General features: G+C 38.2%; 1 protein-coding gene across 7 annotated transcripts in view; it reads right to left on the bottom strand.

Annotated features, from left to right (window-relative positions):
- The window catches only part of ARHGAP44 (Rho GTPase activating protein 44), a 1,795,121-nt gene that overhangs the window by 390,222 nt on the left and 1,387,454 nt on the right, over positions 1–17,445 (bottom strand). For all 7 annotated transcript variants that reach the window (XM_044068802.1, XM_044068796.1, XM_044068800.1 and 4 more), the window contains one exon: positions 550–730. In XM_044068802.1, coding sequence (XP_043924737.1) covers positions 550–730 — 181 coding nt within the window. The remainder of the gene's footprint in view (positions 1–549; positions 731–17,445) is intronic.

Below are 17,445 nucleotides of genomic sequence, written 5' to 3'. Positions count from 1 at the left end.
ACCATCAATCGGATCTGTGGGTGATTTTAAATATAGGGGTTAACCCCCCAAAAGGTCTACATGGCAGGACTGAAAAATCTGGAAAATATAAGGGCACAGTGGACAGTGTTAAACAGATCTGGATATGAAGGTAGCTAAAGTGTACAAACTACCCCAGATTTATTTATTTTTTTCCACTGAACAACCAGTGTGGAGAGTGAAAGGTGAGACTCGACAGAACATAGGAATACAGCAAAACAATATTCAGAAAACAGCATATTCCCACGTGGATGATATTTGGACAGCTGCCATTATCCTGGTTTATTAGTGCTTAGAGGAAAAGCAGGAGTCCACAGCTTTGTCTCCTTAACCATTAATGCATGATGACGAAGCAGGCTATTACTTGTTTCATCTGAATGTAGAGCATTTTGCTATGTAACATAGGGACAGACCTGTACAAGCAGAAGAAACAATTTTTGCTAATATAACGGCAGTGTGTTTTGGCAGAAACAGTTACCCTTTTCTAAATGCAGTGAACAGAGAGGGGACCTGATAATCAGAGAACCATACCCTTCCTTCTTGTAAAACTCCAGCATCATATTATCTGTCGCCACACTAAGGGGTCGCCTTGTCTGGTCGTGCTGTTTCCTGTCGCAGTGGTCCATATCAGGAGATGGCATAGAGCTGTAGTTTGCATTATGGTTTGTGTGTATAGGACTTCCATAACTTCCAGTGACATTAAACTCTATATCTGTACGAGAAAAATAGAGAGAATCAGCATTAAATACAAAATTAAACAGTCTTAGATTCTCTTCATAGTGCTAGTTGCACAAAGGCTACAAACTGTCATACATGTAATTTATTTTTCTAATTAGTTCTTTAAAGTATCCCCGCTATACACTTCTAAGATTGATGGCATTATAGATGTGAGCAGTACATCTCTTTTAAGATAAGATATTATAAGAAATACACATAACCTTATTTCCTTAGCCTTTGTTAAGCAGTACTTTGAAAAAAAAACATTGTGTAATATTCCATATATGAAGCTTTAAAATGTCAAAAATAATTTCAAACACACTGTTAGGAAAATTTTAAGAGTTTACAGATAATAACACAGGTGGGTAGGGTGAGATGGAGTTAATTATCTCTAAGGCCGGTATAATATGATACAACCATACCAAGGTTTCTTTTTTGTTTTGATATTGGTAGCACCTGTCTTTTGCTTTTGTGTATAGTTGTTGCTCTGTACAGTAGTATATTATAGGGCTCCCACTGAAAGTTTATGATTGTAATCGTGATCTTCAAAGTAAAAGGCTAAGAATAATAAGAATGTGAACACAGGTAACGTGTGTGTGTGTGTGTGTGTGTGTGTGTGTGTGTGTGTGTGTGTGTGTGTGTGTGTGTTTGTGTGTATGTATCCATTATGACTCCTTAAAATCTTCAAAACAGCTCATATTACATTTGCTCAGCAACAGATTCCCATATCTAACAATTTCAGTATATGTGCTATTAACACGTATAAGGTTTGTTTGTTACAAGTAATTGATACACACTAAATCTGTTTTGTAAGGGGTGGCTACACCAGACATATAAGAGGCTTTTCCCTCACACCTCTACTACTTTATTATTCTCACTCTGCTCCTTAGAGTAAGAGTGATCATTGATAAAAAATGAAAACATGTCCACTTCCGTAAGGCTGCAAGATCATTTTCATGCATACTCTACATTTTGAGACATACTATATCACTCTTGGTACAGCGGTAGCATTGTTGCCTCACAGCAAGAGGTTCTCCTGTTTGATTCATGGCTGGAGTGCCTTCTGTGTGGAGTCTGCATGTCCTTCACGTGGTCAAGTGGACTCCGAAAGATATGCGTGAATGGGAGTGCCTTCGCTGAAGGTTGGGCGTTGGGCTGGTAACTCGGCACCATAAAAAATCTACTGCCAATCATTAGTGGACCGGAGTTCCGCTGTGGCAACCCCTAACCGGGAAAAGCCGAAAAGACAAACAACAACAATATCACTCAAGTGAAGCAAGCAAACTGCTGCTGCTTTGAACTATTATGTTCAAGCAGTTGTGATATGGGATACTGTGTTAAGATGGACTGACTGTAAAGACTTCCTCTCTCTCTGTATATGTATATGTGTATATGTATATATATATATATATATATATATATATATATATATATATATATACACAATTACACACACACACACACACACACACACACACACACACACACACACACACACACATATATATATATATATATATATATATATATATATATATATATATACATGCCTATATTATATAGATGTAGATATATACATAAACAGAAAAAAATAATTCTTATTTCCATCTTACAGAATTTGACTAAATGAATGTGAGGCCTTCACATTGAAGCCACGATGGTGCAGCGGTAGCATTGTTGCCTCACAGCAAGAGGTTCTCCCATTCAATTATCGGCTGGAATGCCTTTTATGTGGAGTCTGCATGTCCTCCCCATGGTTGAGTGGCATTCGAAAGACATTTGTAGAATGGGCGTGCCTTCGGTGAAGGTTGGGCATCAAGCTGGCACTCGGCACCCATAAAAAATCTACTGCCAATCATTAGCGGACCAGAGTGGTGACCCCTAACTGGGAAAAGCCAAAAGAAGAAGGAAAGAAAAATGTGAGGTCTTCACATTCAACTGTTTAAATTCCACCATGTGTGTATATGGATATGTGGTTCCCTATTAGAATCCTGAAACACTATAAGCCTGAAAGTCAAAATCCTGAAAACTAATGACTGAAAATGCAAAATCCTGAAAGTCAAAATCCTGAAAACTAATGACTGAAAATGCAAAATCTCGAAAATGCAAAATCCTGAAAGTCAAAATCCTGAAAACACAAATAATGCTAATATGTCACTATAAAGACACTAATATCTACCAACTGACCCTGACCCTAACCCTAACCCTAAGGTCCGTCACTATCGCACACTCACCTGACCTGTGCCCTAACCCTAACTCACTTAAACCGCCCCTAACCCCAATATTTGTCACTATTGCATACATGCCTAACCTGCGCCCTAACCCTAACTCACTTATACCGCCCCTAACCCTAACATAAAACCAACAGCACACTTATCTGGACCTAACGCATGACCTAACACCACAGGGCTAACAATAGCAAAGCCACAATGACGTCAGTATGTCCATTTTGTGTTTTCAGGATTTTGACTTTCAGGAATTTGCATTTTCGAGATTTTGCATTTTCAGTCATTAGTTTTCAGGATTTTGACTTTCAGGCTTATAGTGTTTCAGGATTCTAATAGGGAACCGGATATGTATATATAGATGTGTATGTAAAGTTAGGGGATTTCATGATTACAGTGCAGTACAGCAGATAACACAGTAGTTTGAACAAAGTAGATAAACTTTAGTGGCTCTTACTGTGGTAGTATATGTAACTGGGTTTCCCTACACTACATAGAGCTTATACTTCATGCAGTACTGTCTGGAGGAGCTCATCTCAGTGAACTCAACTTTTCAGTTGTTGTTTTCCATGGGAAATCACTGGTGATGTGGTTTCTAAGTGTGTGCCAGCAGTGATCCCCTTCTTTTTGGAGATTTCTTCCCTTCATCTTGCTTGCATGATTGCAGAATTGGCATATATAAGTTCAGCATGCCCTTTCTTTTTTCATCCATTTGAGGTTTCAACCTGTTGTTTTCATCTGGTTGTAACCTCATCCACATGTAACTTGATGAGTAATAAGGGAAACATGTAAGACAATATGACCCACATATAACTGTCAACAGGGGCTCTTCAGAGGAAAAGATGGTGATGAATGCAGTACCACATCAGCACTGTGGATGAGTATTTATGATCTTTAAGTGTGATCTTAACAGACTCCATCCATCCACCCACAACCCATTTTCCCATTTTTGCATATGTGGTTAAGGTGTTACTTCACCATTAACAATCATCTAGAGCCATGTTTTACACCAAAGTGTGGCTATCCCTGCCATGGTAGTTCTTCAATACCACACACTCACACACCAACTCACACCTATGGCCAATTTAGAGTGTCCAGTCCACGTACTGCATGTCTTTTAATGTGGGAGGAAACTGAAGAACCTGGAGGAAAGCCATGTGAACACAGGGAGGACATGCAGATTCCACACAGAAGGCACCCCAGCTGACAGTCAAACCAGGGGACCTCTTGCTGTGAGCCAGCAATGCTATCCACTGTGCCAGTGTGCTACCCTGTGACCTTGCAGAATGCTGATGACATAAATGCATGCAGCAGGAATGATCTGCTATTATGTGCAGAAAGGCTGTGCAGAGAGTTAACAAATGTGTTGGAATAGTCGGGCAGCTTAAATTCAGTGCAAAATCACTTGTAAAATAATGTATTTGGAAAGAAAAAATTCAGGAAGGAAGTATACATGTGGAGAGAGTAGGAGCTAGATCAAACGAGGAGCAGATCTCAGTGCAGACACCTCAGTTGAAGTACAGATAAGAAGGCAATACAAGACAGAAGTAAAGAATGCTGGTAATATACTGGATTTCAAAAAAGAAGCAAGCACATTGGAAAACAATAGTTACTATCTTCTTTGCAGGCAAATGAAAACTCAGCACTTAAGGACATAAAAATATTTGAGCCAATTCAGGGAACAACAATAAAAAGGGGCTGCACTAGCTGTATCATAATTTATATAAAGATCTGAAGTAATAGCTTAAAATGTATATTATTAGAAGACAGAAGGCATAGGGGTGACACCATGAAAACTTGACAGTAATTTAAAGGAATCCACATTGTTCCACTGAGCACCATATTAAAAAAAAACTTTATGAAAACAAGAGGATGTTAAGTTCCAGGGTAAGGAGATATACAAAGAAGTTCACATCACAGAAAATATGTGGGAATGACTGAACATTCTCTTTGCACAAACACTAGGGGCAGTAGTCTGAAGTTAATTGGGAAACAGACTGGGCAGACTGTCCCACTGTTGCAGAATTACAAGACCCATGTAGGACACAGGTATACTACTGTGACAGGAGGGCCAATTGCGATGGATGGAGGATTTGAAAAGCTGATGGCCAGCTCTATTCTGTCAGAGGATGTGATGAGTTTCGAAATTACCTGCCAGCAGACCAATAGAGAGTAGCAGGTATGTAGGTAGACATTTAACTGGGAGGCAAAGATAGACATTATCAACAGGGTAGGCACACAAAAGTGCACATGCTGTCTCTGTAAGCGATCACCATCATCCAAAAGGCAGCAGGGTGTGAAGGGCAGCAGATGGGTCACAAGTATGACAACTCTGCGGTATGACAGACTCATAGGTTTATACTGTGGTTGGGGCTGGAGAGCCACCAAGAAGCTTAGCCACACACACACACACACACACACACACACACACACACACACACACACACACACACGTGTGTGTGTGTGTGTGTGTGTGTGTGTGTGTGTGTGTGAGTGTGTGTGTGTGTGGGTGTGTGTCTGTGTATCCATTATGACTCTCTAAAGTCTTCAAAACATCTGAGCTCATATCATATTTGCTCAGCAATGATCTGCAATTAAGCAAAACTTACTAAAAATTACTTGTAATAAGGAAAGACTAATTCTCTGAAGATAAGTGATTATAGCATTAACACCAGGTATAAATTTATTGTTACCTGTCCAGTCATCAAGTTTACTTAAGATGCTTTCATTGAGGTACTCTGTTGGATATTCATGGGGCATCTATTCCAAAAGTGGGGGATCCTTTAGTTAAGAAACCTGTCATGCCAGCAGACACTATCTTCCAGTGAGATTTTTTGTCCAGGCATTAACTGAACTGTTTGACCTACAAAGTGAAGCAGTTTGAAAACTACGAGGGCCTTTCAACATTTGAATCACTATGTAAAAGTACATTGAAGAGTAGATGAACAGATATTTAGTCTGTTGGAGTAGCTTAAACCAGGGATTTTTCTAGTTAAAATTCTTTGGGACCTTCAAAGCAAGTTGCAGAAGGTGCTTATAAGGGTGCATTCCAGGAAAGGGCACTGGATTTTATAATGGGTCTAATGGGGCAGATTAAGGAGGAATAAAGTGAAAAATAAAATTAAAAAAGCCAACAGCTCCAAGTCACATCCCAAATTTTATTGTAGATAAGTGCTTTCGACTGAACCACCAGCTTTCATCAGACAATTTGCAACACAACTAACACAGTTTATATACACTCTTACTTGACAATTAATGGTAATTAACCCTATTAACATATTATGACTAATACTATTTAAAAACATTAAAAATACAAATCCTTTTAAAACCATTCCATTAACATAAAATAGTATTATATGCCTATTATGTAACTTTATTTTTAAAACACTGGATATAGAGATGGTCTCATTCAGACCTGATTTTACTGAAGCATTTAAAAATGTTTGCCACCAGTATTCTCTATTTTCAAGATAGGTCTTCCATGTACCCCCCCAACACCCACTTTTACTTGTTCCAATACTACAAAACCAAACTTATGGTCTTGGTACTTTTCTATATGCTTATTAAGTGCGTTAGTATTTTTCATTTTACTAATCTCATAGAGATGTTCATAAATACGTTACGTGATTTTTTATTCTGTTTTTCCTATATAATAGGAAGAACAGACAAAACACTTTGCTGCATATATAACCCCCTTTGTGTTACAATTAAAATTACCAGATATGATAATATCCAAACCACTCAACTTAATTTTATCACATTCCATGATATTAGCACATTGGTTACACATATTACATTTTCTCATCTATCTTCCCTTGTGTTATATTTTTCAGAACTGAACAGGAATCACACCAATCTTTCAAATTTGTATCCCTTTTATATATACTATTGAGTGTTGTACCTAATATATTGCTCACAGTTCATTGTTACCTGAGATTAGAGACCAATTTTTCTGTATAACCTCAACAATAGACTTACTGTCTTTAGAAAGAACATTAATAAAATTCATTTTATCAAAACTAACATGACTACTGTGATTTATGGTGGTTGGACTTGAACCAAATTGCAAATTATCTTCGCAGTCTGCTTGCCTACTTATAGTTCCCATTTCTGTACTATAATGTAATAGGGGTTTATACTGACCTGTTATTCTTTTGTTCATTACTTCCACAGTTAGTGCATTGATTAATTTCTTGGGATAGTTTCTATTCAAAAACATTTCACCTATAAATTTACATTCATCTTCAAATTCATCCAACATAGTAACCATCCTCACGGCCCGTACCGTTTGACCTTTTATGACCGCTTTTTTAACATGAAATGGATGGTTGCTAGAAAAATGTAAGAATTTGTTAGAATAGGTTTTTTCACTAAATATAGCTGATTTCAAACAACCATTCGCTATATCCTTACTAAGTAGTACATCCAAGTATGATATTTTATCTACCCCTATTTCAAATGAAAATTCCAAAAAATTCAGTGGAATCATTAAGTTATTGAATTAATTCAGGCACTAGTTCTTGTGGGCCATTCCATATAAAAAACAAATCATCCAACAAACATGTATACATTATCACATGGGACATACATTCAGAATCAAAAATTTATTTTCCCACATGGCCATCACCACATCTGCATAAAGGGGACCCTATGGTGACCCTATAGCCACTCCTTTTACTTGTTTGAAGTAATGGCCATCATAAAATATGTAATTATTACCTAACACCATTTCTAACAAATGTGCCATTAAATTCACTTTATCCTGTCCTATCGGAATAATATCAGTAAAAAATTGAACCATTCAATACCGACTTCTTGTGGGATACAGGTGAACAAATCTTTCATATCAACTGTTATAAACACTTTTTTTTTTGTTGTGTCTTTCGGTATACACTATTTTGTTTAAATCAATTAATGTTGCCACTACATTGTTACATTTCGAAAGGAAATCCCACGAATCACGACACAAAATTATAAAGTGTGTTTTCCAGTTGCATATCCACATAACTTAGCAATAAAATATGTTTTAGAATGACCAGCATCCAAGATAGGGTGGGGGAGGGGTTATACACATCCTTGTGTATCTTTGGTGTTCCAAAGATTGTTGCCACCCTAGGAAATTCCACATACATAAATGAATGGGCCTCAATGGTAATTTGCCCTTGAGTAAGCATATCTTTTAGATAATAATCTATCCTGACATAAGAAATATTTAATTAATTTAAGGATGCTTCAACATAGCTGTCCTCGTATAACAATTGCAGCATTTGCTGATTATAATCAAGGACATTCATTACCACCAAACCACCCCCCTTGTCTGGTTCCAAAAAAAAAACGTAAATCTCCCCTATTCCTCAAAACAGCTAATAAAGCTCTTTGGTCTGAATTTAAATTACAATCAGAATATGCATCCCTTTTCCTCAATAAATATCTAAAATCCAGTTCACAGATTTCCTCAAATAATTTTATTGTTGGATGCATAGTAGGAATAAATGTGCTAGGCAACTTATATGGATTATTGTCCAGTCTAGCCGTTTCTTGAAAACAAACATCCAAATTTAACTTCCTAGTATAAAGTTATAAATCAGTCAGCAATTCAGTAATTTTGGCTCTTTCTGGTAGGAACAAATGTCAGCCCCTTGCTGAATATATCAGCATGTTTAAAGTCAAATTGATAGTAGCTATAATTATAAATTTTGAAATCTCCAGTGCTATTCAGCACTAGTTGATATGTTACATCATTTGTTGATTCATCTACCAGTTTTGTTGAAAGTTGTTACGAACATGAGAGCCTGTTCGCTGATTCCTCAAATTGCATGAACCCCCTTGCATATTCCCACGGTTCGAGAAGTTTGGTTTCTTGCTGCGAAGCCTCTCTGAATGTCACACATTCCTCACATCTAAAGGGGGTCCTGTTGGTTAACAGATGGTAATCTTCCATTTGTAGCACCATTTTAAATGCTTCAGTAAAACCAGGTCTAAATGAGAACATCTCTATAGCCAGTGTTTAAAAATTAAAGATACATAATAGATAGGTATATAATACTATTTTATGTTAGTGGAATGATTTTAAAAGGATTTGTATTTTAAATGGTTGTTGTTGTTGTTGTTCCTTCGGCTTTTCCCGGTTAGGGGTCACCACAGCGGAACTCCAGTCCGCTAATGATTGGCAGTAGATTTTTTTCATGGTGCTGATGTGCCAGCTTGATGCCCAACCTTCAATGAAGGCATGCCCATTCACGCACGTCTATTAGTCATAATAATGTGTTAATTGGGTTAATTACCATTAACTGTCAAGTAAGAGTGCATATAAACTGTGTTAGTTGTGTTGCAAATTGTCTGATGAAGGCTGGTGGTTCAGCCGAAAGTGCTTATCTACAATAAAATTTGGGATGTGACTTGGAGCTGTTGACTTATTTAATTTTATTTTTTCAGTTTTTTTATGTGTGTTTTGGGAGGAATAAAGTGAACAAGAGCATCATTAGACCCAGAAAAGATGCCACAACAGGTAAGTTATTCAAGGCAGAAATCTTTCTGGTCACAACTAAGACGTGGTGGAGGAAAAACGGCCCACTGTCAATCTGGGTATCTAGTTGTTTTAAGAGTAATACCAGATATATTATAAGAGAAAGGGATGGGGGTCTTACTGAATGTTACTGTGCTATACTTCTTAGCAATTCTGGCAAGTACCTGATTAGCATACCAGGTGAAGGTCTGATCTAGGCTTTTCTGGAGACTCTGGGTATCATGGGATGGGTTGACAACAGAATCTTATTTGTAATCATTTGCAAACATGATTATCCAGTGACCTTGGAGACCAGTTTTACCTCTGAAAAGTAATTGCCAAACAGGAAAAAATCCAATAATGAACCCTGTAGGATGCCACTAGTAACAGTGCCATGTCTAAAGCAGTTCAGTCCACAAGCCACACTTATCTAACGAATAACATAGGGGTTAATGTCAAAGCCAGAGAATTTACTTATGATGCTGATATGGGGAAATGCGGCAAAGGCTTTACCATAGTTGAGGTAGGCAGGCTGGGCATTCTGGTCTGTTTTAAGAACCACAAAAATCCTGTGTGAGGGAGGCAGACATGGGCGACAAAAAGAAGTGCAGCAAATTTTAATATCAATCAATAACAAGTTGAACAAACAAGCTTTCATCCCCTTTCATAGTGCATGGGACTTCTTCAGGGTTAAATACATTCAAAAATGTCACAAAAAATTATACATGGGGGCAAAATAAAGAAATTTGTGCTTATGGGTATCCATGTTAGGTTCATAGGTACTAACTAGGCTATTGATCTCTGATGATCTTAAGAAGCCTAGCCTTACATTTCCACGGGGGGTTTACCCCTTACATTTTGTATACAATTAACTCAGATGTGGGCAGAACGATGTTATGTTGGGGCATTTACATGTTGTCCTTATCCATGAGGGACAAGGGTGTTAAACTGGAGGTGAATTTGCAGTTAACCATGTACTCATCCAAATTACTTCTGAAGAGAGTAAGAAAAGTTTTGTGTTATGTGGAGTGGAAGATGATTTGGTAATAGCAGAATCCTCTGTAATACAAACCGAGTCCTCCAGCAGGGTCTATTAATGTTGTAGAAGAGACTGAGATCCCTTGAGTGTGCATTATGTCATCAATGGACATGCACATTTGTAATAGTTAGGAAAGGATATGTTAAGGCTCTATATGTGAGGTGAAAGTCACCTCTCAGAGGTCTGTACAATACCAAGTAGAGAGATTGTCTGCATAGTTTTTTATGACTTAGGCTCTTGGTTTCCTTAGTGAGGCAGCCTTGTGGTCATTCCAGTTGTGACAGGTGTTTGGACAAGTACATACTGAGAGGGGAATTAGACTCAATGATCAGACTATCATATGCCAAGTACAGTGGAATGATTATATCCTGTACCGAAGCACCATGCCTTTATATATAAAATATGCAAAGAACAGGGACTTCCTTACAATAGTGGATATGTGGTGATCAAATGACAGTTCATTGTAGAAATAAGTGACCATATACTGACTACGAAATCAATTTTCAGGGTCGGGTTGTCAACAGCCTGGCCGACATGGGCATAATGAGACAGTGTAGCAACTGCCTCATGTTTACTGACAGCCCTCTTCTCCTAGCACATAATTCTTCTACTTGCGAGAAATGTATATACATCAGTAACGTGGAGTCCATGCTTTCTCGTGTCACGGCCAGTACTCCTGACAAAAAGGAGATTGCCAGCACAAACACCACACCACTCACATCACATAGCCAAGCACAACATACACACACACCTATACAGAGGTCCTCAATAAAGACTTACCTAAACAGCAGATACCTCCACAACACAAACACTCCACATACAACACCAAACACGTCACACACAGCAGACAACACACCAGTGTCTCACAAACACAGCCCATAAGGCATAACAATAAACCAACAAAGACCATAAGGCATAACAATAAGCAAACATAATAGTCATTGGTGACTCAGTTGTGAGACACACCAATGTCCCCCCTCACCAGGCTCGACAAGGAGAAGGTCACAGTCAGTTGTCTGTCTGGTGCCAGAATCCGCCACATCATGCATGCACTTAAGTCTCTCCACAACAAGTACAAGTACAACTCTGTCATTGCCCATGTTGGTATGAATGACTTGAGACGTACCTCCCTGGACTGTATGAAGCTAGACATGCTTGAGTTCTCAGAGTATGTGTCCCAGGCAGGTATGACCCTAACCCTAAGCAGCATTCTACCTTCATCAAGAATGATATCACAATACCAACAAAAAATAATTGACTTCAACAATTGGCTTAATTTCTGGTGTCATTCCAAGGGGATCCAGTATCTGTCTGCGTGGGATGACATGGTCAACAGGCTTCAATGCTTTGCCAGAGATGGCCTCCACCTGTCACCACTGGGTTTCCATTTTCCCACATGCTTTTGGGAGACTTGATGTATTGTTTTGCAAATTTCAGCTGGGCCTGGATGTTTTTCTGTGTAAGAAAAGGCTTCCGTCTTGCAACACTATCCCATAGCCCAGACATATGGAGAATACAGGAGGTTGTTGTCACATGTAGTACACAACCAGTACTTGCCAGAAATTCCTGCAGCTCCATCAGTGTTGCTGTAGGTCTCTTGGCAGCTTCCCTGACCAGTTTTCGTCTTGTCTTTTCATCTGAGTACATGTCACGAAAATCCTACTAGGGCAGCTGAACTTTATTTGGGGTTAATCAGTATCTTCAACTGATGGCAGGTGTGTACCCAAGAAGACTGAATGTTGTAATTAAATCAAAAGGTAATTCAACAAAGTATTAGTTTAAGGTTGTGCACACTTATGCAACCAGCTTATTGTACGTTTTTTTATTTTTCCCCCAACAGATTTGTTTGTTTTTCAATTGAATTGTACAGGTTATAGGTCAGATTAAAGGTGGGAAATGTTTTGAAATTATTTATTGTGGTCTCATTTTTTTATATCACAAAAACCTGGTATTTTAACAGGGGTGTGTAAACTTTTTATATCCACTGTATACATACATACATACATATATATATATATATATATATATATATATATATATATATATATATATATATATACACACACACACACACACACACACACACACACACACACACACACACACACACACACACACACACAAAAATGTTTTACAATTTATTTGGAGTTTTTTGATGTTTTACACTTCTGATGTGTAAGGTACCACTGAGCTGATAATGTGTTCTGGCAGCAGTCTTTTTTGGAGTAAGTAGAGCCACCCACCCTTATTTTCTGGGTTACATTTGTGAGCCAATTTGCTATCAAATGAGTTCCATAAAGATTTACATTGAGCCTTGAGAGTTTATCTATGATATTTGAGTGTGGGAATGTGCCAAACATGTTTGCGAGGTCTAGAGATGCAGTGTGAACTAATTAGGCCTTGTTCATTGCTACAGTAATGTTTTTCTAAGCTGATTAGGTTAAGTAGACAGGATTTGCCCTTGAATCTGAAAAGGTTGAGAGTTTCTATATTACCTTATTTATTTATTCCATACTGATCTTTTCCTTAGCCTTACAGATGAGACTGGTAAGTATTATGGGTCTAAAATTACCTGGGTCCAGTGAAGCCCACCCTTTGTTTAAGAGAATGACTGCTGTGCTCCATACATCTGACATGAAGGTGATTTTGAGGCTTAAATTAATTAGTCTTTGCAGAGGGTCTGAAAAGACATATTTCAGGCTAACCTGTAGGCAGCCTGATATGTTGTTTAGCTCCACAGTAGTACTGTTCATAACTTTAGATAGCACCTTGAGGACTTGTTCTTGGGTGATTGGGGGGGCAGCTATAAATGCAATATGTGATCTGCGAATACTGGTGGGAAGATGGGGAGGTGAGGTTTGGGCTAAATTTCTCTTCTGGGTCCAAGTATGTAACATCATTTACTATTAGCATTGCACGTAGCTCTGCACAGTGCTGGGCATTGTTTCTGAGGTTTCATACATAGTTAAAGAAGGCTTTGTGGGTATCCTTCATCTGGGTGGTATTATTTCCTCTTATCTGGATTTGGTTGATTTAATCAGGGTCTAGAGTTCCTTGTTTAGTTTAACACGAGTGTTTTGTGCCATTTTGAAGGTTAAATTTATTTTTGCATGCACTGAGTTTTTTTTCTTTTATTAGACAGTATGTTTATATTAGAATTCCACCACTGGGGTTTATTTTTGAATTTGGCCATTGTATTTATTTCTTAGGGGGGCAGCTGCATCTATTTACCTATTTTTATCTTCATAGGAAAGCAGTGGGGCTATGAAGACAGAAGGGAGTTTTGAATATGGCCAGGTCATCACTCAGGTTTAGTACATAAGACTTTGCATAATTTCTGAATACAGAGGTACTGGAAGTTGCTTCAGTCTTCATTCTTATGGTGAATGTGACTGATTTGTAGTCTGACATGACCAGGGAGGAGGATATAACTGGTGGGGACCAAAGCTGCCCCGTACTGGTAAGGACAAACTCCAAGTTTTGTCACTTGGTTGGGGTACAGTCTAACTGATCCAGAGAGTTTGTACTGATGAGGTACATCAGTACATTTCTGAAATATTCATTGGAGCGTGTCAAATTCTCTGTTTATGGAGGGGTAGTTGAAGTCTTCTAGAAGAATGGAGCTTACTACACAGGGACTCTGTACCAGATAGGTAGGCAGTGTGGGTTTTGAAGCAGACTGGACTATTCCTTCATCCATATGTAGGAAGAAGAATATACTAAATGAAGTGCTAGATTAAATAGGAAACACCTGTCTAGTACAAGAACACACTGAGAAAGAAAGAATTCCTACTTACCAACACAGAAGTAGCCACAGACCTTAATGTAAGTGCACCCCCTGGTCAACAGTGCTCATATTTCTGTATTATTCACATGGGGAAAGATGATGGCAGAAGATAGAGTCAAACCTTGATATAAGGGAATTGTCTGTTCAGCAGTAATCATACCACTGTACTGTTCACAATGGGCAAAGATTAAAGCAGATTTTAGATGACAGCATTATGGTATTGGGCTGCAAAACTGTAGACTACAACATATTGGGAAACTGAGGCATAAATAGTTGAATTGGCAGGGAGAAGAGGAACAAACAGCTTGTGGGTTAGGATTATGTTAAGCTTCGAGTCACCCATGAACAGGGATCACTGTAGAAGTTACAGGGATTAGGTAGATTTTTTACACAAATTTACCACTTCCCTGTCAGTTGTAGATGGTGTAATCAATTTACTGTGGAGTCTTTACTTCATGATAGCTACCACAAAATAGGCTGTTTTTTGTTTAGGTATAATTCCTCTGTGGTCTGCCCGGCTTTACTTCACTTCCCTACCCTACACATAATTCCCATGGACCTCCACTTCCTCTTACATTTGTTAATACATTCTCCCACCCACTTATCCAAACTGCTAGTAACTGGTCACTTAAGCGACCCACCTCTCTGCTTCATCTGACTCAGCCACCTATCATTTATCATACTCCACCCAACCTCCTTATCCACCATCTCAAGATTCCCAAATCCACTTACCCTCTACTTAATCCAAAACCTGCACTAATATCACTTTCCACCTATCCCAGACTCTTCCTTCACCAAAGGGTTTTCTCTATTACTTATTCACACTCATCAGAATTCTCCACTTCCATTCATAATCACAGCTTCCTAAAACTCCCTCTACCTGCTTGCCACAAAATTACACCTGAATCCTTCACCCCATTTCAGTACTTTAAAGTGTGATATTTAAACACATAATTAAAGCAACTTAAGCTCTATGTTTTATAGTACACGTCTATTTTTCCTAACCAGAAAAAAAAATAAACAAAATTTCATTCTTGACAAAACTATCCTGTCTACAACACCCTTTTCTATATACTATTCTATGCTAGCATACTCTTTCTACTTCTCTAGCTTGTTTTTTTCCTTTTCCCTCACTATCCTCACCTCCTACCATACCCCCCAGCCATAACTTTCTATCCATACCTACTCCCTGCAACCCTCCCCAAGTCTTTATTCACATTAGTCCATTATATTTCCAAGTCTCCTGAAATATATTTCCAGGTTTACTTAAACTCAATCAAGTCCACCACTTCAAATATAAGCTCCTCAAATATAACTACAGATCAATTTGGAATATTTTTAAATACAGCCTCAGACTACAAAAGCCAACTCTACATAAGTCTCCACACCTACCATATCTACTTCTACTCTGTGGAAATGTCTACCCAAATCCCAGGCCTACAACTGGCATCTGCAGAAACAAACTACACCTATTTCAGCCTATTCTCAAACAGGTTGCAGCAAAACTTCCTAAGAACTAAAGATATTCAATATTAACATTCACAGTCTCTGCAATATTTATTTATTTATTTTTATTTTATTTTACATTTGTTGACCGGGCTAGTCTAGCTGGATACATGTCCTTTTTCAGTAGAGGCCCGGGGAGAAAAGCTCCAACATAATGAGAGGACAACAATACATTTACATTCAGAGAAAATAGTATTAACATAAGTATGAAAGAAGACAGCAGGCAATACATGTTACTTATTTAACATTCATATGAGAAGGAGATTAGTTTAAAAACATGGTTGCATTGAGAAGCCGAGAGGTTGAGATTATAATCTCTAAAAAGGTGAAGAGACTAAGGTGGTAGTTAGTTTATCGGGTTTAGCCTGGTTTAGGACAAGGACATAACCAGTGTGACTTTAGGAATTCTTTGAGATTATTTTTGAATTGATTAAGCGAGGTCATAAGTCTTAGGTTGTTTGGAAGGGAATTCCAAGGTTTTCCTATGGAGTTGGCATAGAGAGCATCTCCACCCGAGTTCTTAGATTTAATGGTTTGTATCTGAACACTATTTGCTGATCGAAGGCAGTTTAGGTTAGAGTAGGGGGTTAGTATTTTGCTCAGAGAGGGGGTTCTATCAGGTTGGTTAATTATTTTGAATGCTTCAGTAAGTTGGTTGAGTTTGAGAAGATTGGGCAGTTCCAACCAGCCAAGTTTCTTTAGGTTAAGGCAATGGTGAGTACGGTACGGTGTTCCTGTTATAAATCTGGCAGTGTGATTGTAGGCAACGGAGAGCATGTTAAGCTCACACTTATTGAGGAAAGAAAGTATTGGGGAGGCGTACAGGAGGGTGGAGAGGAGATGAGTGCGAGCAATGGTTAGTTTGGAGCTCGGTTCCACTCTTGGATAGACATGTCATTCCCCTGACTTCATAACAGTTACTGAATCATGGTTAAAATCAGAAATTACTGACTAAGAAATTATTTCATTTGGATATAGGATATATAGAAAAGACAGAAAACTGAATGCTATACTGCATTCTAACAACCTTAATATCCAGCAATTAGCACTGAAATTCTACATTTCAATAATATTGAACTATTAATCACCTTGCTAAAAATCAACCAAAGTAAACCAATATGCCACATATATCAATGTATATCCTCCTTCCCTAAAATAATACATCAACTCTAGAGGACCTACCAGCATGGACATCTGCCCATATCTCCCAAGAAACCATTATCCTTGCTGACAATGACATTAACATTAACTGGGCTATGTGCAATCCACAGACATGTATCCAACCTATACATTTTTTTTGTCTTTACCAAAATCATTCCCAGCCGCCATTAGGTATAACAAAAGCAGCAACAAAGAAACCATTCTAGACTGAATATCAACCTTTGCCCTCGGAAACATTTCTCATTCTGGTATACTACCAGACTTTTCGATCGACCACCCTCCCACCTATGCCATCCAGCATTGCAACACTCCCAAAACCATCCAGTTTAACACAGTTACAAATTTTAAAAATGTCAACAAATAAATTTTCTTTGAAACACTAAAACAATGCTGCTGGTCACATCTAAAGACCTTGCCACTAGAAGAAGCATTAGAAAGTTTCAACCACATCTTCCTAACCATTTTAAATAACCAGTCACCCATCAAA

The sequence above is a fragment of the Protopterus annectens genome, chromosome 4.part0 (assembly GCF_019279795.1).
Source record: "Protopterus annectens isolate FY-2018-M chromosome 4.part0, PAN1.0, whole genome shotgun sequence".
Classification (NCBI taxonomy): Eukaryota; Metazoa; Chordata; order Ceratodontiformes; family Protopteridae; genus Protopterus; species Protopterus annectens.
The sequence above is the reverse complement of the archived record's forward strand: the minus strand, read 5'-3'. Positions and strand labels throughout refer to the sequence as shown.